This window comes from Lithobates pipiens, unplaced genomic scaffold (assembly GCF_037356315.1).
Source record: "Lithobates pipiens isolate NorthernLeopardFrog02 unplaced genomic scaffold, aLitPip1_a1.2 Scaffold_28, whole genome shotgun sequence".
Taxonomy (NCBI): Eukaryota; Metazoa; Chordata; class Amphibia; order Anura; family Ranidae; genus Lithobates; species Lithobates pipiens.
In genome coordinates this window covers 116,970,005-116,994,948 of record NW_027507789.1, presented here as the reverse complement: position 1 = coordinate 116,994,948, position 24,944 = coordinate 116,970,005, and the positions used below count along the sequence as shown (strand labels likewise).

General features: G+C 43.6%; 1 protein-coding gene across 1 annotated transcript; it reads right to left on the bottom strand.

Annotated features, from left to right (window-relative positions):
- Window positions 1-980: 980 nt before the first annotated feature.
- GDF5 (growth differentiation factor 5) lies at window positions 981-6,977 on the bottom strand. The gene is made up of 2 exons (XM_077459563.1): window positions 6,032-6,977; window positions 981-2,468 (listed from the first exon to the last, which is right to left on the bottom strand). Exons 1-2 carry the CDS (start codon window positions 6,660-6,662, stop codon window positions 1,609-1,611), a joined length of 1,491 nt encoding a protein of 496 aa, XP_077315689.1. The 5' UTR covers window positions 6,663-6,977; the 3' UTR covers window positions 981-1,608.
- Between the last annotated feature and the right edge of the window lie 17,967 nt (window positions 6,978-24,944).

The window sequence follows — 24,944 nt, the reverse complement described above, 5'->3', positions numbered from 1 at the left end:
GGGGTTTAAAATTCCTCTTTAAGCAGCAAAAGAAGTAAAATAAACTTGATTATGATACAACTGGCCATTATCTACAAAAAAAGATAGGTGGGTGTCAATCTATTAACTATAACTTTATGGTGGAGCACTCCTTCAATAACAAACTGGTTCAAAATGAAAGGATACTGTAAGAAAATGGCTGACTTTGAATGGTTTATTTGATGCCATCTATAATCTGCATGTCTTAGTAGATAAGACCTTTATTATTATTAACTCTTGTTAAATAAGGTTTTAGAAAATTATTGCAATTATAATTATGCTGAGAGGCATGTAAACTTCAAGCCTACCCCTCAAAAACTCAACTATAAATATATATTTTTTTTTACAGTTTTTGCTCTGTCTGCAAGGGTGGGTCATACACAATGTGTACATCAAAAACCTCTGGCTTAGTCTCCCGATCCATCTCTGTATTTTGTTACAATGTTGTTGGTGCCTGCTGGGAAAGGAAGACCAAGAGTCAGGGGTTTTGTCAGACTGGCCTTATGAGTAAATAAGCCATCCTAACAAAGACTTATCTTCTGTTTTCCCTCTCCCAGCAGGCATCTGCACATTTTAGCAGGCTATAGATATGTGCAGGACATTGGATTACAGTTAAGAATTTTCATGTATACAACCCCATGTGGTTATTGTTTATTTTAACTAAACATATGTATAACTATTTCACTTGAAAATAATTATGTCATGGCATTTATTAATGCTAAGTTTTACACATTTTGAATTCAATATTTTTTTCCTTTTAATGACTATTTAAGGTGGTTAAACGCAAGGTATATGTTGATGTTAAGGTAGGAAATTTTACTATTCATCAAACGGTAATGAACTTTGATAATAAGAGGAAGCCTTGATTTTCCAACGTATGTTTTATAGGAGATTATTCTATCCAGCAATATCCATGATCTGACTGGCTATAGAAGATTCTAGCTTCACCAAGTATGCAGTCATTATTAAAAATGAGTTTACTAAGTATTTGGTAAGTAACAATGGCAATACCAAAGAACACCTTTAGAAATTCATTAATTTTTTACAATCATATAATTTGAAAATAGTCAATAAAACTTAACATTTACATAACTGATCATCATCAATACTTCACTTTATACATACTGAATGGCCTGAATAAGGTGCCACAAAATGTCTGTCTTCTAGAATACAGTAATATATAGTATACCACAGCCACCAATATAGGTTAAAACGTGTTTCTTAATATAAGCATTCAAGGATAAAAGTTCACTTTAAAAGTATTTTTGCAAACTATTGACGCTTTTGAGAAAAAAAAATGAACAAATACATTGCCATCGATTTATGCTTTTAGCATGACCACCTCTAAATATATTTTCTTGTTCTGATTTATAATTAATTGGTTAATTCTTACTTTTCTTAGTCTTACTTTTTTACATGTTGTAGTATTCACCCAGAAATGTAATCCATGTCATATAGATTCATAGTCCAAGAATTAAAAAATATTGCATTCTGTACAGTGGTAATATTTAAAAGTGCATTTTAACACTGCACCCAATGTTATTTTCTTGCTTATATGTCTTTTAGGTCAATATGTCTTAGCAGCTGTTGCTACCTGCAGCCACAAGATTCAACAACCATGTCTTCATACTGCTTGTAAACCACGTTATTGGCAGAGTCTATGTACAGAATACTGATTGGGCTCAGCCTTGTTGGAACACAGCAGGTAGGGGGAGTAGATTCTGGGTCCATCGAATTCATTAGTGTTTGAATTACTGCATGATTTGTAGGTTCTAGATGAGATCTCAATGGAAATTCACAAAGTCCTTCACAATGAAAAGCCTCATACTCCAAAGGTGCGATAATCCAGTCATCCCACCCCATGTCCTTGAAGTTGACATGAAGGGGTTTCTTGCTACATCTTGCTTTTGAATTTTTATTTGGCCTCTTTCTGGCTAAAAAAGGGGCCCTTCTTTTCCTTCTTTGGTTGAATAAATACTCATACACAGTTTTATCATCCTGGCCAGACCTGGCTTTAATTTCATTGAAGAACAAGTCCCGTTTCTTTGTCCTACCAAAGACAAGAAATATTGCTTTCTCATTGGTTGGACGACCAGTTCTGTTAAAACCCACAGTCTTTAAGTCAACAGGCTTGCCCTTTTCCAACACCTCTAGTTCAAAACACAGCTGAGCTGAGTTTTTGAAGTTTTTGAAAAGTTTCCAAATGTCAAAAACTTCCCACTTTGATGTATCACTATTACTAAGTGCCCGAGAGTCCAAAAGAGTAGCTGGCTTCTTATTTGCTGGGCAAATGTACAACTTTATCTGGGAAAACTTTCCAGAAAGCTGGAATTTGGCATCTGTGGGTTTCTTTCTTAGAATACGCAATTCTGCACCCAGCAAACCATCTTTTTCAAGCGCATTTATGTCAAAAATGTATTTTTGTCTTCTTGTCACCGTCAGACGCTCATCTTGAAAGAAAGAAACAGTTAACATTAATTATAGGTAGAAAATTCAGAATACTATAAAAATAAAATTTTGAAAATGTGTTAAATTTGAAGTAGAATGTTAATACAACAATATGACCAAGTTACACGCGGTTTATAAAAATTAAGATGCATCCCCTTACAAAATAATATCTAAGAATTATTTTATTTAATGATGCGTGAATTACTTGTAATTCAAATACATGTCTGCTTTCCAGTAATTGCAGAAGAGTATATCTTATCAAATTTCATGGGCTAAGTCATACTTGGAACTTATGGTAATAAATACTGTTTATTAAAATATTTTTACTATTATTTCACCTAGCCTAGACTTCAAGGGATTGATTTACTAAAGCACATAGGATGTTCACATTGCAAGAGGATTTGCCCCAGAGCATGGTGTATGAGATGCAGCTATGCCGAGTTCTATCATCCAATAATGTGCAAGCAAAAAATGTTGTTGTTTTTTTTTTACATTTCATTAAACATGATTGGGTGTTCTTTGAAAATCTAGACATCACCACATTCACTAAGCACTGGGACAAATTCCCTTGCAAACTTCAACTTACCTTGTAACATGGACAGCCTAGTTGCCTTTAGTAAATAGTCAAAAGTCATGGGAAAAAATAATAATACACTTATGGTTTTTAATTCATCTAAGTGACTTGACTGGATATACACACATACAATGGGTGCCCGCAGGTTTAAGGATGTTCAAAGAGGTGATGGAATGTGACATCAGCCAGAAAACAAGGAGGGTATGATAGATAGCTAAGATGCCTAGTGCTGAATGTTACAATCGGGAGTCATAAAGGCAGCTCAAAGACTAGTGCAATTCAAAAGATTAAACCAACCAAAGTAAGGAAAGCTTCTTCCTATTCTTCCTAATTCTTATAAGCAAATAAACTGTACAAAATATCAGTATTGTCTCTTGAGACAAGCTGTGACCATGCTTGCAATTACACAAGATAGTCAAACCAAAAAGGTTTTCAATGCACTGCAGTGTTGCTTTTGACACCCCCATAAATACCTTTGTGCAACTGTGATGAAGTTGACGAGGGCATTGTGGAATTGAATGCTTAGAGCCAATCTGTCTTTTTATTATTGTTTTTATTAAGTTCTGTGATTAAGCCATTTAGCAAATACAAACACATGAAACACATGCAAGCATAAAAAAAAAGGTTTACTGGGTTTTTCATTATGGAGACAAAGAACAATTCAAGCTATCCTGCAGCCTTTGATGGGCTGCTAAAACAGACATATTGGGTGCCCCATAAACTGGACAGAAGTTCATTGCATCAAATGTTCCCCACTGTCCCAACTTTTTCTTAACTGGTAAGTCCCTTAAACACTATAAAACATGTAGGCAAATGTTATTGCGAGCACTTTAATAATTTGCTTAAAGTTTAATCATGATTTCCTTCAACAGCCAGCTGTGTTACATGGTCTAAAAAGTGAAATTCTGATCTTTATGCGTCCGCCCCATGGTACTAAGTACACTCATTAGCACATGGACAATTTGCCTTTATGGTCATCAGGTTCTGTTATTGGAACATCAATCTACTCTACACTCGAGGCACAGATCCTACGGATTCTGTTTGCTTGTTTTCACTGCTATGATTAAAGGCTTATATAATGGGGAAATTCACATGATTTACTGCCCTGCAGGATCCAAAGTTCTGGGTGCTTTATTAGCTACAGGTGTTTATAATATACAATGCTTCGCTAAAACTACCTCTGCTAGGCCTTTCAGCATACACGGCACAATAGCTTAGTACTTAAAAGAGCACCAAGGCCTAAACTACATTTGAGATTTTTAATGGCTTGATTGATTTTTACTGACAAATGTTTTAATTGTGTCACGTTGAAATCTGTGTGTTGCAAATAAGGCGACTGACAACAAGATATAAATCTAAGCAATTAAAAAACTTCCTGTAGCTTTTGAACCAATCATTATGGTTTAAAAATATATATATATATATCTATATGTATATAAATATTATATATATATGAATATATATATATATATATATATATATATATATATATATATATATATATATATATATACAATTTCCTGCACATGCATGGAAATATAACTATGTGATGTTTAAATAACTTTAGTGCAACCTATTTATTTATATTAGCTAACATTGAATGGCTTAAAGGAAGTCTGTATCAAAGGAAAGCACCTGTGTATTTAGGCTCTGATGGAAGAAGCCATTCTTGATTCCTAACCTGCGCACTTGTTCAAGGGTAATGACCCAGTGTGAAGAGGTTTAGTTGTACTATGCTAGACTTAGTATGCGACACAAAAGCCAGGGAGTGGCTACTTCCATCAGAGCGTAATCACAACAGGTGTTTTTCTTTGTGACCTATTGCTATTAAAAGTGACAGTCTGTGTAGTCTACTTTGAGAACTAGACAGGAAATGAGCTGTCTTACAAAATATTGCTACCTCAAATATTAAAATACCAAATGAATCCGCAGTCTGTTAAATATCCCAAACCACTACTTATCTGCAAAGAAGTCATATTAAAACCCTCATACATTAAACCAACATGTACTTTAGTTGCCTTCCATAGTCCGTTCACAAGAAGCAAAAGCAATAATGTAGGTTGCAATTCAGAAACTTCTCTTCCATCTCTTAGAACAATGTTTTGTCTGTTTCTGAAATGATTTTTTTCTGCTAGGGCTGTTACATCAGAAGTTCAGACAAATTGTTTATTTTCATATGGGTGCAGAGAGGATTTCTGTCAAACTATACGGTCACATACAGTTCTCGGCTGAATAACTTTGCAGCTCTTAAATAGAAACAATTAATTTCAACCTATGGACTATATTACTTTGATGCTAGCAATTTTAAAAGTAATCTTTGTCATAGAGATGATGAATGTTTCCTTGCTTACAAAAACAATGGATAATTCTTTCAAATTCTGCATAATATAACTGATGATCTCTGTATTCCCAGTTTGACAACAAAAACAGATAGATAGATAGATAGATAGATAGATAGATAGATAGATAGATAGATAGATAGATAGATAGATAGATAGATAGATAGATAGACAAAAGCACACAAACAAAAATGCTTAAAAAATTTACATCATGAAAGAGGTTAGAAAGGGTTATTACATAGAAGTTAAGTAAATATTAACATTGGGGTCAAAAAAGAAATAGCAAAAATGTATTAAGCAAAACAAAAAAGTAGGAAACATTTTTAAAAGATTTTTTACAAATCTAAAAACTGTTTTCAGAAAGCTTTAATAATTATTCCCCTGCAGCATTCTAAAACAATTCTCTTTTTGTATGTTGCAAAGAAAGGAACCGGCCAACCAACCTAACCAAAAGCATTTCATAAGTACATTTGTTTGAATATGCTAAACTGTTTAATAAAAAGTAATATTTCAGTTTAAATTGGTTGCCACAAAAAACAACTCTACCCTTTTTCATGAACTTGGATTTTGAGAAGACTGGAATGGTTTGCAACAAATATACTGTCTTTGGCAAACATTTTTGAAAGCCCGCATTGGAGCCGATTTGTCTTACCTTGACCTTTGTCTATGAAACTGGTGATAGTGTTAGCTAACCCTGCCTCAAGTTTCAGGCTTCCATTCACACCTTTCCTTTCAGCATCAGATAGAGCTCGGTAAAGTGATAACATATACTCGTGAGGAGTGATAAGGGGGTGCTTAAAAGTGTCTTTTTGTTCTTTCTCTGTAATTGGGTTTGCAGGTTTTTTAGGTTTGAATCCAGCAGAATCTGCATGGACATTGACAATTTTGGTTGAGGCCTTTCCACCAATTAGCAATGGCCTTGTATTCACTATTTTCTCCCCAGGCTGCTTATTCTCAGTGTTGCCATTCTTTATTTCAGCTGTGGGTCTTTTCAAAGTTTCCTTCTTTGCCTCATCATTTTTAGCTAGGAGAACCTTGGTTTGGGCAACTGTACTCTTGCTTCTAGCTTTTGCAGCAGCTACTGCGTGGCCAACATTTCCTGACCTAGTTATGTTGGCCTTCAATAAAGAAGTCTTCTCTTTCCCTCCTGCAATTGGAATCTCTAGTTTAGGTCCTGGGTGAGTGTGTCCTTGTTCTGAAAGGCCCAACAACAAGGGGACAAGACTCAGGTAGTCCCAAGTCAGATACCAAAGTAGTAAATGGATAAATCTCAGTATTTTCATCTTCTGATTTTCCTTTGAACATCACCGAAGAAAGAAAAAGCAAAGGGTCCACCAAATTGGCATACGGCAACATGAAACAAATAAAAAACCAATGCTAGCAGGAACAACTTTCTTAGTTTCCTCTTTAAATCTGTTTGCTTAATGTCGTTCTCCAGTCCCATAGTGGAAACTAACATGAATTCAGCTGTAATCTATGTTCTCCGCCGAGCAGCTGTGAAGAACGTGCTCCTGAAAGGTGAAGTTTACCTCCTGCTTTTCTGCTTGAAAACTGTCTGAATACTTGAAGGAGTCTTGTTTAAATCTGAGAGTTTTTTTTCCAAGGAGGAAGAATGGCGTAATGCTGCCTCTGTGTAAAACCCTTTTTTAAAGATTTGAATCCTTTCCAGTGAAAATATTTCACACACAGAGTCTTGCAGGTGCTCTGAAATCTTTTACAAACCTGAACTCAGGAATTGCAACCGGAATTCCAACCAAAACCAATTTAATTACTCTCTGATGTCATCCTGTCTAAACTAATTTAAGTGCGATATATTTCTTGAAGAAAAAAAAATCTTTAACCTTTCCATTAACATGAGTCAAACTATGTGAAACCATTTCTGTAGGACCAAAACGTCAAATTATGTCATTTAAAGAGGCAAAGGGTCTGCATTAACCTTACATGAACCTAGGGGGAATTACAACATAAACATTACTAATCTTTTTTTGTGTTAATTAGAACATGTATAATACCACTACGCTTAACAACTACTTAGTCTCTTAGATACATAGATAACAAGCAGTTATGTTATTACAATTAATTAGTTTTCTTATTTTTTCTTATAACATTTTTTGGCCTCAGAGTTTAAACTATTAAAATAAAAAAAAAAGTTAAATTAAATTACATGTTAATGTGGTAATGCCATAGCACTTTCAAAATACTTTATAAAATGTTCTATAAAATTAAGTTACGCAGCACTGAATAAATGAGAATTTAAGAGGAAAAAATGTCTCTGCTTCATATAAAATACAGCCATGCTTTTCCAGATGTGTTTCTTCCCAGAGGTTTTACTCCAGTGTGACATTAAGCAGCAGTGTCCCCTGCAGTCTGTGTGTAAAATCTAAATTTTTATTATACATTACCTGCTGGGGAAACACCAGGGAATAGTTTTATCTATCTATCTATTGATGGGGACAAGGACTTCTTCCTGACAACCCTGGGTGGTGGTTGTGGGGGTCTGCGGGCAGGGGGCTTATCGTAATCTGGAAGACCCCTTTAACAAGGGGGCCCCCAGATCCCAGACTCCCATGTCAATGAGTAGGGGCACATTGTACCCCTACTCATTCACCAAAAAAATGTATTAAAAAGTAAATAAAAACACCAGACTTTTTGACAAGTCCTTTTTTTTTTTAAAGAGGGAATCCACCTAAAAAAAAATATATATATATTAAAAACCAGCAGCTACAAATACTGCAGCTGCTGACTTGTAATAAATGGACACTTACCTTTCCTGGAGTCCAGTGCTGTCGGCAGCTGAAGCCAAGAAATGGATCGGCTCTCGGCTGCTGCCAGCACCATTCTCGGTGAGGGAATCAGGAAGTGAATCGTTGCGGCTTCCCTTCCCAGTTCCCTACTGTGCATGCTGTTTCTGGGACCCGTGTGTGTCCCAGCAGACAGTGCGGTGGGACAGGAAGAGGCATAGACTCCCATGGGATTCTATGCCCGGAAGTGGGTGCAAATACCTGTCTTAGACAGGTATCTGCACCCCCCTGAAAGGTGTCAAATGTGACACAAGAGGGGGGGAGGGCCCCAATTTTTTAAAAATAAAGGACTTGTCAAAAACCTGTCTAGTGTTTTTTTTTTAATATTTTTGACACCTTTTTTTGGTGAAAGAGTTGGAATACAATGTACCCCATACTCATTCACATAGGGAAGGGGGCTGGGATCTGGGGCCCCCTTGTTAAAGGGGGCTTCCATATTCCGATAAGCCCTCTGCCAGCAGACTCCCACAACCATTGCCCAGAGTTGTCCGGAAGAGGCCCTTGTCCCCATCGACATGGAGACAAGGTGCTTTGGGGTGAAGGGGCCCCAAAGCACTCACCCACCCATGTTGAAGGCATGTGGCCTGGTATGTTTCAGGCGGGGGGGTTTGCTCATCTAGTATGGATTTTTTGGGGGGCCCCACTTTTTTTTTTTTTATTCTGGTGTGGCCTCTCCCTTTTTTCTTTTTTTTTTAATATTGCCAGCCTGCAATTGCAACTGAGTCAATTTAAATGTGATTTGACTAATTTTCTTTCTTTAGAAATGTAATTTTTGCTGCAGCACGTTCTGTACATGCTACAGATGTGTTACTTTAAAGGCAGACTAAGGGGACCCCCAGGCACTATATTCAAAGGAATTTTGTATTTTTATTGTTTCACTTTAAGCATCATTAAAATTACTGTTCCTTTAACGACTTAAGGACTGAGTCTTTTTCTGAGATTTGTTGTTTAGAAGTTAAAAACAGTTTTTTTTTGCTAAAAAATGACTTAGAACCCCCAAACATTATATATTTTTTTCCAACACCCTAGAGAATAAAATGGTGGTTGTTTCAATACTTTTTGTAACAATGTATTTATGCAGCTGTCTCACAAGCGCACTATTTTTGATAAAATACACTTTTTTGAATTACAAAATGAGACAACAGTAAAGTTAGCCCAATTTTTTTATATTGTGAAAGATAATGTTACGCTGAGTAAATTGATACCCAACATGTCACGCTTAATAATTGCGACCGCTCGTGGAATTACGACAAACTTTTACCCTTAAAAACCTCCATAGGTGACGTTTAGAAAATTCTACAGGTTGCATGTTTTGAGTTCCAGAGGAGGTCTATGGTTAAAAAAAATGGTTTGAACACAGTTTTCATATGCGGGTGCTACTCACGTATGAGTTCGCTTCTGCACGCTAGCTCGGCGGGATGGGGCGCTTTTACAAGATTTTTCTTCTTATTTATTTTACCTTTTATTTTTTTATTTTTACACTGTTATTTTAAAAAAAAGTGTCACTTTTATTCCTATTACGAGGAATGTAAACATCCCTTGTAATAGAAAAAAAGCATGACAGGGCCTCTTAAATCAAAAAGACCTCAGATCTCATATTTACACTAAAATGCAATAAAAGAATAAAATAAAAAATTGTCATTTGAAAAAAAAAATGGCCATTTAAGAGTTAGGGGTGGAAGTAACATTTTGACATTGCTTCCACCCTGCAATGGTATGGAGATGGGTGGGGGCCATCCTCCTCTCACTCATCTCCATACCCAGGAAGAACAATCCGATCACCTCTGCCGCTACAGACCACTAGCTGCTGCCATAACAAAGTTAGGACGTATATCGGCGTCTGGTGGTCCGTAAGTGGTTAAAAGCAAACATTTTAAAATAACCCCATACCCTTTTTATGGTCAATAATTTGCATCAAGGAGTCCAGTCCTGGGCTGGAAGATCACAATAAGTACGCCCTGTTGCGTGATGTTGAAGAAACCAGTCAAGAAGGGGCATTGCTAAAGCAGCGCGCCATCCCTAGCTGCCAGGGGAAAAACTCCTCAAGTGAAGGTGAGGGTAAGGCAAATGCCACGTACACACAATTGGAATTTCTGATCACAAGTGTTCAAAGTGAGCTTGTTGTCAGAAGTTCGAACCGTGTGTAGGCTCCATTGGACATTTCGTGTCAGAATTTCCGCCAACAGATGTTTGAGATCTGGATCTCAAGTTTTCCGACAACAAAATCCGTTGTCATAACTTCCGACTGTGTGTAGACAATTCTGACGCACAAAATTCCACGCATGCTCTGAATCAAGTAAGAGACAGACGCACTCAGCCTGGTAAAACTAGCATTCGTAATGGAGATAGCACATTCGTCACGCGGCAAATTTTTAAATCTCTTAATGCAGTGCATTCTCTTCTTCGTAATAATACTAGAATAAATGAATTGGTTTTGCTGCTGTTATTCACACAGAGTTCTTACAAACTTTATTTCTTTATTATTTCTCGTGATCTCCTGAATAATCTTTATTTTTTTCACCAGATCTCCAGAATAATGTTTCTAGTTTTTTTTTATAGTGATCTCTAGAGATGGACGAACTTCCGACGGGACGTTTCGCGAACGTGATCCGCGAATGCGGCCAAAAGTTCACGAACTGCAAAGTTCGCGGTGGGCCCCATTGACTTCAATGGCAGGCGAACTTTAAAAAACTACAGGTCATATTTCCAGCCACAAAATACTTACTAGCTGTGCACACATAGTCCCACCACATGGCCACTGACATAACACATGTATGAAGTGAATCTGGGATCAACAACTACAAGCATTCTTTTTTTATCTGTGAGATCTTGACAATTCAGGACTCAGGAGCGCATGAAGGCAATGGAGGAGAGGAAAGGTCAGGGTAGGCTATGAAGAGGGTGCAGGAGATGATCACCAGCATCGTGATATAGAGCACTGACACAAGCACTGTGATATAGAGCACTGACACCAGCACCGCGATATAGAGCACTGACACCAGCACCGTGATATAGAGCACTGACACCAGCACCGTGATAGAGTGCACTGACACCAGCACCGTGATAGAGTGCACTGACACCAGCACCGTGATAGAGTGCACTGACACCAGCACCGTGATATAGAGCACTGACACCAGCACCGTGATAGAGTGCACTGACACCAGCACCGTGATATAGAGCACTGACACCAGCACCGTGATAGAGTGCACTGACACCAGCACCGTGATAGAGTGCACTGACATCAGCACCGTAATATAGAGCACTGACACCAGCACCGTGATAGAGAGCACTGACACCAGCACCGTGATAGAGAGCACTGACACCAGCACCGAGATAGAGAGCACTGACAGCAGCACTGATACCAGCAACTTGCTGCTGGGCCCCAAAAATATGACACCGCTCAACCTCTTCAAACAGGAGGGTACGGGCATATAATACGGTGTGCTTTTTTTGTAAAGGAAGTGAGCCAAATGTAGAAAAAAGGTCTGTGTGCTTGATTAAATAGTTTATAGAGATATATATGGTCTACTGGTCACATGTGTTGAATTCCTCAGAGATCCATGTTTCATTCATTTTTATAAATGTGAGGTAGTCAACACTGTCGTGAGCTAGGTGAGTGCGCTTATCGGTCACGATCCCCCCTGCTGCGCTGAACGTCCTTTCGGACAGGACACTGGACGAGGGGCAAGCCAACAGTTCCATTGCAAATTGGGCAAGCTCTGGCCAGAGGTCAAGCCTGCCCACCCAGTAGTCCAGGGGTTCATCACTCCTCAGAGCGTCCACATCGGCCGTTAACCCGATGTAGTCGGACACCTGTTGGTCTAGGTGTTCCCTGATGCTAGATCCGGATGAGACCTGTCGATGGGTCGGCTGAAAGAATGACCTCATATCAGACGTCACCAACACATCTTCAAACCGCCCTCTTCTTGCAGGTACTGTTGGATTGGTACCTGTAACTCTTTCTCTGGGAGTGGGAATTCCTCCTCTGCCAGCGCACGCAAAAGCAGAATGCATGCATTTCTCGAAGCAAGGCCTGGAAGTGCTCCATTCTGACAGCCCTCTGTGACGGTGGTAACATTTCCACCATTTTGTGTTTGTACCGGGGGTCTAAGTACGTTGCCACCCAGTACTGGTCCTTGACCCTTATGCTTTTTATACGGGGGTCCCTGTTAAAACACTGGAGCATGAAGGACCCCATTTGCACTAAACTGGAAGTGGTGTGGTGGCCTGGCTCCTGCTCATCATCCAGGATAATGTCGTCCTCCTCGTTCTCCTCTCCCCATCCACACACAACAACAGGGATCCCAGAAAGGTTTAAAGCATGCTCTTCTTGCTCCTCCTCATCTGCCCCGGCACCATCCTCCTCTGACTCCTCTTCAGACTCCTGTTGTTCACTTGTCTCAGATAGAGTAGCCCCCCCTGGGAATTCATCCAGCATTGCGACTTCCCCATCTTCCCGCTCCTGCTCCTCCACGGCTTGATCAATGACACGACGCAATGCACGCTCCATAAAGAAGGCATAAGGTACCATGTCACTGATGGCGCCATGGCTGCGACTGACCAGTTTGGTGATCTCATCAAATGGCCTCAGAAGTCTGCATGCATTACGCATGAGCAGCCACTGGTGCGGTGAAAAAACCCCAGCTCCCCAGAACCTGTTCTGCCACAGAGTTCGTACAGGTAGACTTCAACTGCACGTTTCTGCTGGAGCAGCCTATCAAGCATATAGAGGGTTGATTTCCATTGCGTTGGGCAATCGCAAATAAGACGTCTGACCGGCAGCTGAATGTCAGCAAGGGGAGCCATGGCCGTGTAAGATCTTCTGAAATGAGCCGAGATTTTCCTTTCCTGCCGCAAGATGTCCTGGACCCCAGGGTATTTGACAACGAATCGCTGCAGACCAAGTTTAAGACGTGTGCCATGCATGGCACGTGCGTAATTTTGCCCTGTTTTAATGCGCTAAGCAGATTGGCACTGTTGTCACACACCACTTTACCAAATGTCAAATTGAGCGGTGTTAGCCACTGATCTGCCTGTGAACACAAAGCTGAAAGGACTGCAGGGCCAGTGTGGCTCTTGGCTTCCAGGCACAACAGACGCAGCACAGCATGGCAACGTCTCACCTAGCATGTCGAATAGGTTCTGGGGAGCTTGGGTGGCGCAGCGGAAGAGACGCTAGCAGCGGAAAAGGAGGAGTCAGCCGAGAAGGCGAGGGAGGAAGATGGAGTAGGAGGAGGCGAAGAAGAGCCAGGCCTGCATGCAATCCGTGGCGGTTGTGACATGCTTGACAGCCTTCAGAAGGTTCACCTAGTGGGCAGTAAAAGTGATATACCTTCCCTGCCCGTGGTTGCTAGACCACGTGTCTGTGGTCAGATATATCTTGGCACTGACACTGTGTGCCAGAGATACATTCACTTGCCGCTGAACATGGCCATATAGCTCTGGGATGCCCTTCTGTGAGAAATACTTCCTTCCTGGGACCTTCCATTGTGGTGTTTCAATGGCCACAAATTTTCAAAAGGCCTCCGAGTCCACCAGTTTATATGGCAGTAGTTGGCGGGCTATCAGTTCTGACAAGCCAGCCGTCAGTCATTGGGCAAGAGGGTTATCCAGCGTCATCATTTTTTTACGCTCGAATATTTGGCCCACGGAAGCCTGCCTTTTTGCAGAAAAATATGAGGATGGCATGATGGAAGGTGGAGTAGAGGACAATTGTGAGGAGAGAGGAGAAGGAGAAGTAGAAGACTAGGCTGGACGGTGAGAGCCTGGAGTGTGGCTTTGTGTGTTCTGTTGCTCCCACTGGGCTCAGTGATGGCAGCTCATGTGCCTTCTTAAGGCGGTCATCCCTAGGTGAGTGTTGGTGTCACGTACCTTAAGGCAGAGCCCGGAATGCAGGGAGCGGCCTCTCGTAGACCTCTGACTCGGGAGGCCCTGGTAGAGATGACAGGGGCTCGGGAGCACAGAGGAGCAAAAGTGCCTGACTGGATGGTCGGTGTAGGAAGCAGAAGACCATTGGTAATGAGAGGTGTCCTGTAGTCCAGCAGCAGAGTGCGGGTAACGGCAAGGTACAGCGGACAGCGGGAGGAGTTCTGTAGTCCAGCAGCGGAGTGCAGGTGTAAACAGGATATAGCGGAAAGTGGAAGGAGTCCTGTAGTCCGCAGCAGGAGATAAGAGGCAACAGGACACAGTGGAAGACAACAGCTGGGTACGGTGGCGAACTGGGAGGTGTTCTGTTGTCCAGCAATGGTAAACAGGAGACTGGCAGGTAGCAGAGTAGTACAACGGTCCAGGTCAGGCACAGGCGAGCAGATCAGGTACAGAAACGAAATCCAGAAGAGTAGTCAGGTCGGAAGCCAAAAGTCGGGGGCAGGCAGCAAACAGAGAAGTCAGGAACAGGCTGGGTTCAATACGGATCAGGTGAGTACAGATACAGGATACCAGAGTACACGGGAACGCTGTTGATCGGGCAGCAAGGCAACAAAGCAAGGATCCACTTTAAATAGCGCTATTGGCGCCAATTGCGTCAAACAGCCGCACGCGCTCCCGCCGACCGCGATAACGCTCTTCTTGCGCACAGATGATCTTCTGCGTCTTACGCCGCTCGGATGCCCGTGAGAAGGATCTTCCTGACATTGCCCCCCTCCAATGGGCAGCCTCCGGATGCCCAACTGGGACATCTTACCCGGGTGAGATCTCTTGAAGGCCAGAATCAATCTCTTGGCGTGGATACCAGTCTCTGGTTCCCAGGAGTTCTCTTCTGGCCCATACCCCTTCCACTTCACCAGGTATTGGACTTGGTTGCGTCTCTTTCTGCAATCTAAAATCGCTTCAACCTCAAATTCTTCCTCACCGTTAATAAGCACAGGTTCAGGGGGACCGACGTTCCGATTGGTGAAGGGATCCTGGATTGAGGGTTTTAGGAGGGCCACATGGAACACTGGGTGGATACGAAACGACTCCGGTAGTTTCAGTTCATAGGCCACATTATTCATTTTCCTGGTTACTGAGAAGGGACCCACAAACTTTGGGCCCAGTTTTCTGGATGGGCATGCCAATTTCAAATTTAGGGTAGACAGCCAGACTAAATCCCCGGGTTTTAAATCGAGCTCCCCTCTCCTCTTTTTGTCGAAAGCCGCCTTGTTGCGTTCTTGAGTCCTTGCCATTGTCTCTTGAAGCAGCTTGTTATTGGTGCAGAAAAAGTTCAAGGTTTCCTGAGCCGCCGGAACTATACATTCTGGAATGTTGTTTGATAAGAACAGAGGGTGAAAACCATAATTCGCAAAAAAGGGAGACTGATTCATTGCAGAATGAATGGAATTGTTGTAGTCGAACTCGGCAAGTGGTAAAAGGGATACCCAATCGTCTTGCGAAAAGGAAGAATAGCATTGCAAATATTGTTCGAGGGTCTGGTTTGTTCGTTCGGTCTGGCCATTGGTCTGGGGATGGTAGGCAGAGGAGAACGAAAGGTCAATCTTCTGGGACTCACACAAAGCTCTCCAAAATGTAGACGTAAATTGCACCCCACGATCGGAAACAATGTTTGCAGGTATACCGTGGAGTCTTACTATTTCCTTAATGAAGATCTTTGCGGTCTCAGGGGCAGAAGGTGTACCCTTCATGGGCAGAAAATGAGCCATCTTGGAGAATCTGTCAACCACCACAAAGATAGTGGTGTAGCCTTCTGACGGTGGTAATTCAACAATAAAGTCCATGGAAATCATTTTCCATGGGCTTTCCGGAATAGGGAGTGGTTTCAGCAACCCCCAGGCTTTGGTCTTGCTACCCTTGTTCTGGGTACAGGTGATGCATGATTCAACATAAAGCTTGCAATCTCTTAGCAGCTGAGGCCACCAGAAGGTGCGTTGAAGGAGTTCGGTGGTCTTGTGTACCCCAAAATGGCCAGCCAGTTTGTGGTCGTGGCAGGATTTAAGAACAGCAACCCGTAAGTGTTGAGGCACGTAGATCTTATTTTCATGCCCTAATAAGTAATTGCTGGAATGCAGGGTGGTGTTTGATGGGTGAGAAGCTGATGATGAGGCCTGCTTGAGTTGGGACAATAGGTCTTCCTGGAGCATAAGGAAGTTTCCGGGTGCAAGGATGGTATCTGTGGTTGAAAGGCTTCGGGTTCACTGAACATCCGACAGCACGTCGGGTTTGGTGTTTTTTGACCCGGGCCTATAGGTAATGTGGAATGAAAATCTCGTAAAGAAGAGTGCCCATCTGGCCTGACGCGGCTTTAGCCTCTTAGCAGTCTTCAAGTACTCTAAGTTTTTGTGGTCAGTGTATACTAGAATGGGATGAGCCGCTCCCTCCAGAAGATAGCGCCATTCTTCAAGTGCAGCTTTGATAGCGAGTAGCTCCCTGTCCCCGACGTCATAGTTCCTCTCCGCTTCAGACAATTTGCGCGAGAAGAAAGCCACCGGATGCAATAGAGCCTTGGGACCCTGTCTCTGGGAGAGTACTGCTCCCACTGCAATCTCGGATGCGTCCACCTCTAGGATATAGGGCAGCGCAGGATTAGGGTGCTTCAAGACAGATGCTGACACAAATTGTTCTTTAAGAGAGGTGAAAGCAGCCTGAGCTTCCGGAGTCCACTGGAACTTGATACCCTGTCTGGTCAATCTTGTGATCGGGGCAATGATAGTAGAGAACCCCTTGATAAACTTGCAATAAAAATTTGCAAACCCCACAAAACGTTGGATTCCTCTCTTATCTGTAGGAGCTGGCCAGTCCAGGATGGCGGAAACTTTCTGTGGGTCCATCTTGATTCCATCCACCGAAATAATTAGCCCCAGAAACTGGATGCTGTGACGTTCAAACTCGCACTTCTCAGGTTTTGTCTACAAGCCGTGTTGACAAAGCCGAGTTAGAACCTTTCTAACGTGTTCCCTGTGAATGGGCAGAGAGGGGGAGAAGATCAAGATGTCGTCCAAATATACTATGACAAACAGGTCGAGATAGTCTCTGAAAATATCATTCACAAAATGCTGGAAGGTCGCAGGAGCGTTGCATAGCCCAAAGGGCATTACGAGATATTCAAAGTGTCCGAAGCGGGTGCGGAAGGCAGTCTTCCATTCGTCCCCGCTTCGGATACGGACCAAATTGTAGGCTCCGCGAAGATCCAGTTTTGTGAAGATAACGGCTGTTCTGAGTCTCTGAAATAATTCGGGCACCAAAGGCAATGGGTACCGGTTCTTGACTGTAACTTTATTTAAGTCCCGATAGTCAACACAAGGGCGCAGGGAATGGTCCTTCTTTTCTACAAAAAAGATTCCTGCTCCTGCTGGGGAGGTAGAAGGGCTTATGAACCCTTTTTTCAGATTGTCATCAATGTAAGTCCTGAGAGTCTCAAGTTCCACTTCCGTTAAGGGGAAAATCCTCCCGAAAGGGATTTCAGCTCCGGGGAGTATGTCAATTGGACAGTCATAGGGTCTATGGGGGGGGAAGCGTTTCCGCCCCCTTCTTGCTGAACACGTCCAAGAAACTATGGTAAGCCTCTGGAACACACTGGCGAGTTTCAACATCGGTCTCCATACACATTAAGTGGGGCGAGACCTTAATTGCTTCTTGCAGGCAGTGCTGATGGCAATAGGGAGAAGGAAAGTTAATGTTCCCGGTGGACCAGTCAATTTGCGGGTTGTGTGCCTGGAGCCAGGGCATGCCCAGTATTATAGGGAAAAGGGGAGACTCAATAATGTCCAGGCAGAGTAGTTCCTGATGGTTACCGGAAATAGTGGCAGTCAAAGGAAGCGTCTCTTGTGTCACTGGCCCGGATTTAATAGCCGATCCGTCGGCAAGGTGTACTGTCAATCCCTTCGCCCTGGGCCGTAGGGGAACTCGGAATTTACGGGCAAAAGACAAGTCCATGAACCCACTGCACGCTCCTGAATCAATTATCGTGGTGACTTGAGTATCCCCTCCTGGAAGCTGAAGAGAAACGGGAATAGCCAGGTGAGTGGTATTACTAAGCACAGCAGGTAAAACAGTAGTAGACAAAGAAGAGTCCTTACGGAGTTTGGCAGGACAGGATCTCACATAGTGTCCGGACTCCCCACAATATAGACACAGATTGTTGAGCTGCCGGCGTTGTCGTTCTTCAGTAGTGAGAGTAGGTCGAAGTAAGCCCAGTTGCATGGGCTCAGGAGTGTCAGCTGCGGAATGTGCAGGAGGGTTGGGAACACGGGGTAACATCCAGACTGGTAGGGAAGGACCGGCAGTGCGTTCTGCTCTCCGTTCCCTCAGGCGTCTGTCAATCTGGATGGACAGGTTAATAAGGGCTTCAAGTGTTGCTGGGACACCAACCCGGGCCAACTCATCCTTTAAGGGTTCAGAGCGTCCCATGCGAAACTGATAACGTAGAGCGGCATTGTTCCAGGTAGTATCGGAACACCAGCGCCGGAATTCGGACGCATAGTCCTCTGCCGCTCTACGGCCTTGCTGAAGTGAATATAACGCTGCTTCCACAGTAGCCGCTTGTTGTGGATCCTCATAGAGCAGACCCATCGCTTGGAAGAAGGTACTCAGGTTGTTAAGGCATGTGTCCTTTTGCTCCAAGAGGCGGTGGGCCCATGCCTGGGGCTCACCCAGTAGGAGAGATATGACAAAACTCACCTTAGTGGATTCAAGGGAAAAAGTTCTGGGTTGGAGTGCAAAAAACAGTTCACAGGCATTGCGGAAAGCCCTATACTTGCTGCGATTTCCCGAAAACCTCTCCGGAGTTGGAACCTTAGGCTCAGGGGGCATCATAACCACTGATGGTGCAGAAGAAGTTCCCGGCACGGTAGGGCCTGTGGTAGATAAGTCCTGGGCACGCTCTTCCAACCGGGAATAGCCCTCTTGTAGGGATTTAACGGCCTGGGTAAGTCCAGCAAGATGACGACATAAGTCATCCATAGCAGAATCTCCCTGCGTGGGCTCAGACATGGCTGCCCGATACTGTCACGTACCTTAAGGCAGAGCCCCGAATGCAGGGAGCAGCCTCTCGTAGACCTCTAACTCGGGAGGCCCTGGTAGAGATGACAGGGGCTCGGGAGCACAGAGGAGCACAAGTGCCTGATTGGATGGTCGGTGTAGGAAGCAGAAGACCGTTGGCAATGGGAGGTGTCCTGTAGTCCAGCAGCAGAGTGCGGGTAACGGCAAGGTACAGCGGGAGGAGTCCTGTAGTCCGACAGCAGAGTGCAGGTGGCTGCAGGGTACAGCGGACAGCGGGAGGAGTTCTGTAGTCCAGCAGCAGGAGATAAGAGGCAACAGGACACAGTGGAAGACAACAGCCGGGTACGGTGGCGAACTGGGAGGTGTTCTGTAGTCCAGCAACGGTAAACAGGAGACTGGCAGGTAGCAGAGTAGTACAACGGTCCAGGTCAGGCACAGGCGAGCAGATCAGGTACAGAAACGAAATCCAGAAGAGTAGTCAGGTCGGAAGCCAAAAGTCGGGGGCAGGCAGCAAACAGAGAAGTCAGGAACAGGCCGGGTTCAACACGGATCAGGTGAGTTCAGATACAGGATACCAGAGTACACGGGAACGCTGTTGATCGGGCAGCAAGGCAGCAAAGCAAGGATCCACTTTAAATAGCGCTATTGGCGCCAATTTGCGTCAAAGGGCCGCACGCGCTCCCGCACGCGCACGCACCGCTGACCGCGATAACGCTCTTCTTGCGCACAGATGATCTTCTGCGTCTTACGCCGCTCGGATGCCTGTGAGAAGGATCTTCCTGACAGTTGGGCTTACCGCGACTTATGCGTTGACTGCAAAGATTGCAGATGGCAGCGCTATTGTCATTAGCGGACACCTTAAAAAAAGTCCACACTGCGGAGCCATGTGCCGGCATCCTGGGAGCGCCAGATGGGACCATACATGGTTGATGCCACACTCCTGATACATTAGCAGTCTGCTTTGTCCCTCCTGTGCAATGTAAGTTCTTCCTGCTTATCCTCCCTATCTGCTGGTCCATATCTCCCTCTGAACTCCCCTCCTCTTCCTCTCTTGTGGGCACCCACGTGACATCACTAGAAACGTCATCATCGACATCACCTTCCCCACCGCTATAATTAGAGATTTCAGAGTAGGCAGCAACAGCGGGGACCAACCTCCTCCTTTTGCTGATCTGGGTACTGTCATCAGACTGCTGGGTGGCGGTTGTTGCTACCTCCTCTTCCTGATCCAATGCCAAGAGTGGCTGCGCATCGGAAATGTCTTGATATGGATCGGAAAATAATTCCTGTGACTCAAGCGGAAGCTATATGGTGGTGGTGATGTTGGTGGTAGTGTCTTTGGGGGTGCACACAGCAGAGAGTGAAGAAGAAGGTGCAGATCGAGAGGATGAGGAGGGTGCAGAAGAGTAAGGCTGAGTGAGCCACTCAACCAAGTCTGGTGAGTCCTTTGACGTAATCGCATGCACCTTCTGCAAATTGCCACTTTGGCTCAAGTCTGTTGCTCCTGCCCTACCCCTACCAGCCCTGCCGAAGGGCCTGCCTCTTCCTCTGCCTGTCATTTTTTAAATGACCCTGTGACAAAAGTCTCTAGAGAAGTGCAGTATGTATGTGGAAGAAGGTATATAACACCCCGCTTCAATCTGTTGTTTTTGGGGGCCACTGGTCTATCACACCAGTTATAATACTTTTTTTTTATTGCGTTTGCCACTCTTTGTAGTATCGCTGCAGAACCGCTCAGCAGTCACAATGCTGCACAGTGGAAATGCACTATACTATGCTTTCTATATGTGCAAGTATTTTACACCTGTATTACACACCTATATACTGCACACCAAATAGTACACCTATACCAGTCCTTAAAATGACCTTTGTGGACCTAGTAGCTAGTGATTTGCAGACTGTCCCTCAGTCTCTACACTGATAAAAGACTGCTGCAGAATAGGGCAGTAATCTGCAGCACAGCCCTGCACCAGCACCCTATATATTGTACACCTATACCAGTCCTTACAAGGACCTTTGTGGACCTAGTAGCTAGTGATTTGCAGACTGTCCCTCAGTCCCTACACTGATAAAAGACTGCTGCAGAATAGTGGGGGAGATATATATGGGAATCCCGTTGTGTGTAATCCATCCTCCTGAATTCAGGTGTGAATTGATTCTTTTGTTCCCTTTTTATGGAATGATTATTATTGATTACTATGTTTCATTATATTTTGTTGTTGCTTGTTAATTGTTCTGTATTAATTATTATATTTTGTATAGATATCCTCCTGAGGAAGCGGCCATTATACCGCAAAACTAGTAGAGGAGATCCCCATGCGCTTTTGAATTTCCCATTTTTCTGAGAAGTTATTAACCACTTGACCACTGGGCACTTAAACACCCTTAATAACCAAACCAATTTTCAGCTTTCGGTGCTCTCACATTTTGAATGACAATTACTCAGTCATGCAACACTGGACCTATATGAAATTTTTGTCCTTTTTTTCACACAAATGGAGCTTTCTTTTGGTGGTATTTTATCACCGCTCGGTTTTTTATTTTTTGTGCTATAAAAGAAAAAATACAGAAAATTCTGTAAAAAAATGAATTTTTCTTTGTTTCTGTTATAAAATTTAGCAGATTAGTAATATTTTCTTCATAAATTTTGGCCAAAATTTATACCACTACATATCTTTGGTAAAAATACGTACAAATTGGTGGATATTATTTGGTCTTTGTGAAAGTTATAGAGTCCACAAGCTATGGTGCCAATATCTGAAAATTGATCACACCTGAAGTACTGCCGGCCTATTTCAATTCTTGAGACCCTAACATGCCAGAAAAGTACAAATACCCCCCAAATGACCCCTTTTTGGAAAGAAGCCATTCCAAGGTATTTAGTAAGAGGCATGATGAGTTTTTTTAAGTTGTTATTTTTTCCCACAATTCTTTGCAAAATCAAGATTTTTTTTACTTTTTTTTTTTCCACAAAATTGTCATATTATCAGTTTATTTCTCACACACAGCATATGCATACCACAAATTACACCCCAAAACACATTCTGCTATTACTCCCGAGTATGGAGATACCACATGTGTGAGACTTTTACACAGCGTGGCCACATACAGAGGCCCAACATGAAATTTTTGCATAATGTGAAAGATTAAGTTATGCTGAGTAAATAGATACCTAACATGTCACTCTTCAAAATTGCACACGCTCGTGGAATGGCGCCAAACGTCGCTACTTAAAAATCCCCATAGGCGACAATTAATTTTTTTTTTACTGGTTATATGTTTTGAGTTACAGAGGAGGTCTAGGGCTAGAATTATTGCTCTCGCTCTAACATTCGCAGCGATACCTCACATGTGTGGTTTGAACACCGTTTTCATATGTGGGCGGGACTTACGTATGCGTTCGCTTCTGCATGCGAGCACATGGGGACAGGGGCGCTTTAAAATAAAAAAAAATTGTATTGCTCATTTTACTTTATTTATTTTAGTTTGACATTTTTTTCCCCAAAAATAAATCTTTCACTTTTATTCACTTTTATTCCTATTACAAGGAATGTAAACATCCCTTGTAATAGGAATATGGCATGACAGGTCCTCTTTACAGTGAGATATGGGGTCAATAAGACCCCACATCTCACCTCTAAGCTGGGAAGCCTGAAAAAAAAAAAAAAAAGATTCTGGCTTTGATCATATTGGCGAGTCGGTAGAAGCACCGGAGGGCAGCGGGAGGGGGGGGTGTCTATGGCTGGGTATTGCAGGGTATCTCCGAGTATGGCTGGGTATCTCCGAGTATGGCTGGGTATCTCCGAGTATGGCGTTGCAGAGCATTGCAGGGTATTGGCGGGTGTTGCAGAGCATTGCAGAGTATTGCAGGGTATTGGCGGGTGTTGCAGAGCATTGCAGAGTGTTGCAGGGTATTGGCGGGTGTTGCAGAGCATTGCAGAGTGTTGCAGGGTATTGGGGGGTGTTGCAGAGCATTGCAGAGTGTTGCAGGGTATTGGGGGGTGTTGCAGAGCATTGCAGAGTGTTGCAGGGTATTGGGGGTGTTGCAGAGCATTGCAGAGTGTTGCAGTGTATTGGCGGGTGTTGCAGAGCATTGCAGAGTGTTGCAGGGTATTGCAGAGTGTTTCAGGGTATTGCAGGGTATTGGCGGGTGTTTCAGAGCATTGCAGAGTGTTGCAGGGCATTGCAGAGTGTTGCAGAGTGTTGCAGGGTATTGCAGAGTGTTGCAGGGTATTGCAAGGTATTGCAGAGTATTGCAGAGTAATGGCAGGGAATTGAGGGGTTAAATTTCGGTGAGCAGCGATGTGGGCACTGCAGATGCAGCCCACAGCGCTGCTGACACCGATCTCTTCCCCCTCCGCTGTACCGATCGGTACAGAGAGGGGGAGGGAGGAACGACGGAGCGATCACGTGGTAAACAGCCGCGACGAGTGGCCGTTTACCGTGATTCGTGATGCGCCGGGTCCTGTGGACCTGGCGGTCACGGATGCTCTCAAGTGCGCGCCCCAGGGGGCTCGCGAGAGCAGAATTCTGGGAGGACGTCATATTACGGCCTCCCAGAGTTAAACAACCGCCCTGTAGCCGTCATTCGGCTATGGGTCGGTTGTTAAGTGGTTAAAGACGCTATTACTGTGATATGCATAATCTTTATTTTAATATAGGTGTTGTTTGTCTTTTGTACCCTTTATATGTCTATTAAATAAGATGATATTTTAAATGTTATTTGTTTTTTTCTGATAGTACCGATATAGTCCAATTTTCAATTATTTTTTTTTGTGGGGGGGGGGGGGGGGGATCTACCTTCAGGATTAGCACAAGCAACTATCCTTGGTACCCCTACCCCCCAAAAAAAACTTTCTTTCTCTCTGGATATAATGACTTGTGGATGATGGTACTGACTATTAAAGAGGAAGTAAAACCTGATGAGTTTACTTCCTCTTTCATTCCCTGCAAAGGCAAAGCAGAATCAGTCAGCAGTGCACTCAGCAATCACCAGCACAGCAGTGCACCAGAACCCTATATACTGTACACCCCGGGCTCGAGTCCTGCGGGAACGCATGGGAACGGCGTTCCCGTACTATTCCCACAGCGGGAACGCCGTTCCCATTAGCTGCCTGAGGGCTGAGGCTATGCAGCGCGTAGTTCGCCGCCGCTCCTCCGCCGCCGAGTGACTGGTTGCTAGGCAGGGGCCGCTCCGCATCTAGCAACCGGTCACATGACTTCGGCCGTGCACGTGGGCACGCACTGGCACGAGTCAGTGGGCAGGCTGACACACGCTGCGCGCCTGCTTGGATACGGAGTTCCGGACTGTCCCCCCCCTCCTCCCCTCTACCCACTGCCAGTCAGTCCTGGCCTCCTGGGGCCACACGCTGCACTTTTCCAGTTTACTTCTCCCCGGAGAACAGAAGGGAAGAGAATACCAGGTTAGTCACTAGTGTGTAAGTTGCACTCTGCAATACCCTGCCAATACTCATCAATACTCTGCAATACCCTGCCAATACTCATCAATACTCTGCAACACCCTATCAGTATCAATACTCTGCAATACTCTGCGAATACTCTGCAATACCCTATCAATACTCTGCAATACCCTATCAATACTCTGCAATACCCAGCCAATACTCTGCAATACCCTATCAATACTCTGCAATACCCTGCCGATACTCATCAATACTCTGCAATACCCTGCAATACCCTACCAGTATCAATACTCTGCAATACTCTGCGAATACTCTGCAATACCCTATCAATACTCTGTAATACCCTGCCAATACTCTGCAATACCCTATCAATACTCTGCAATACCCTATCAATACTCTGCGATACCCTATC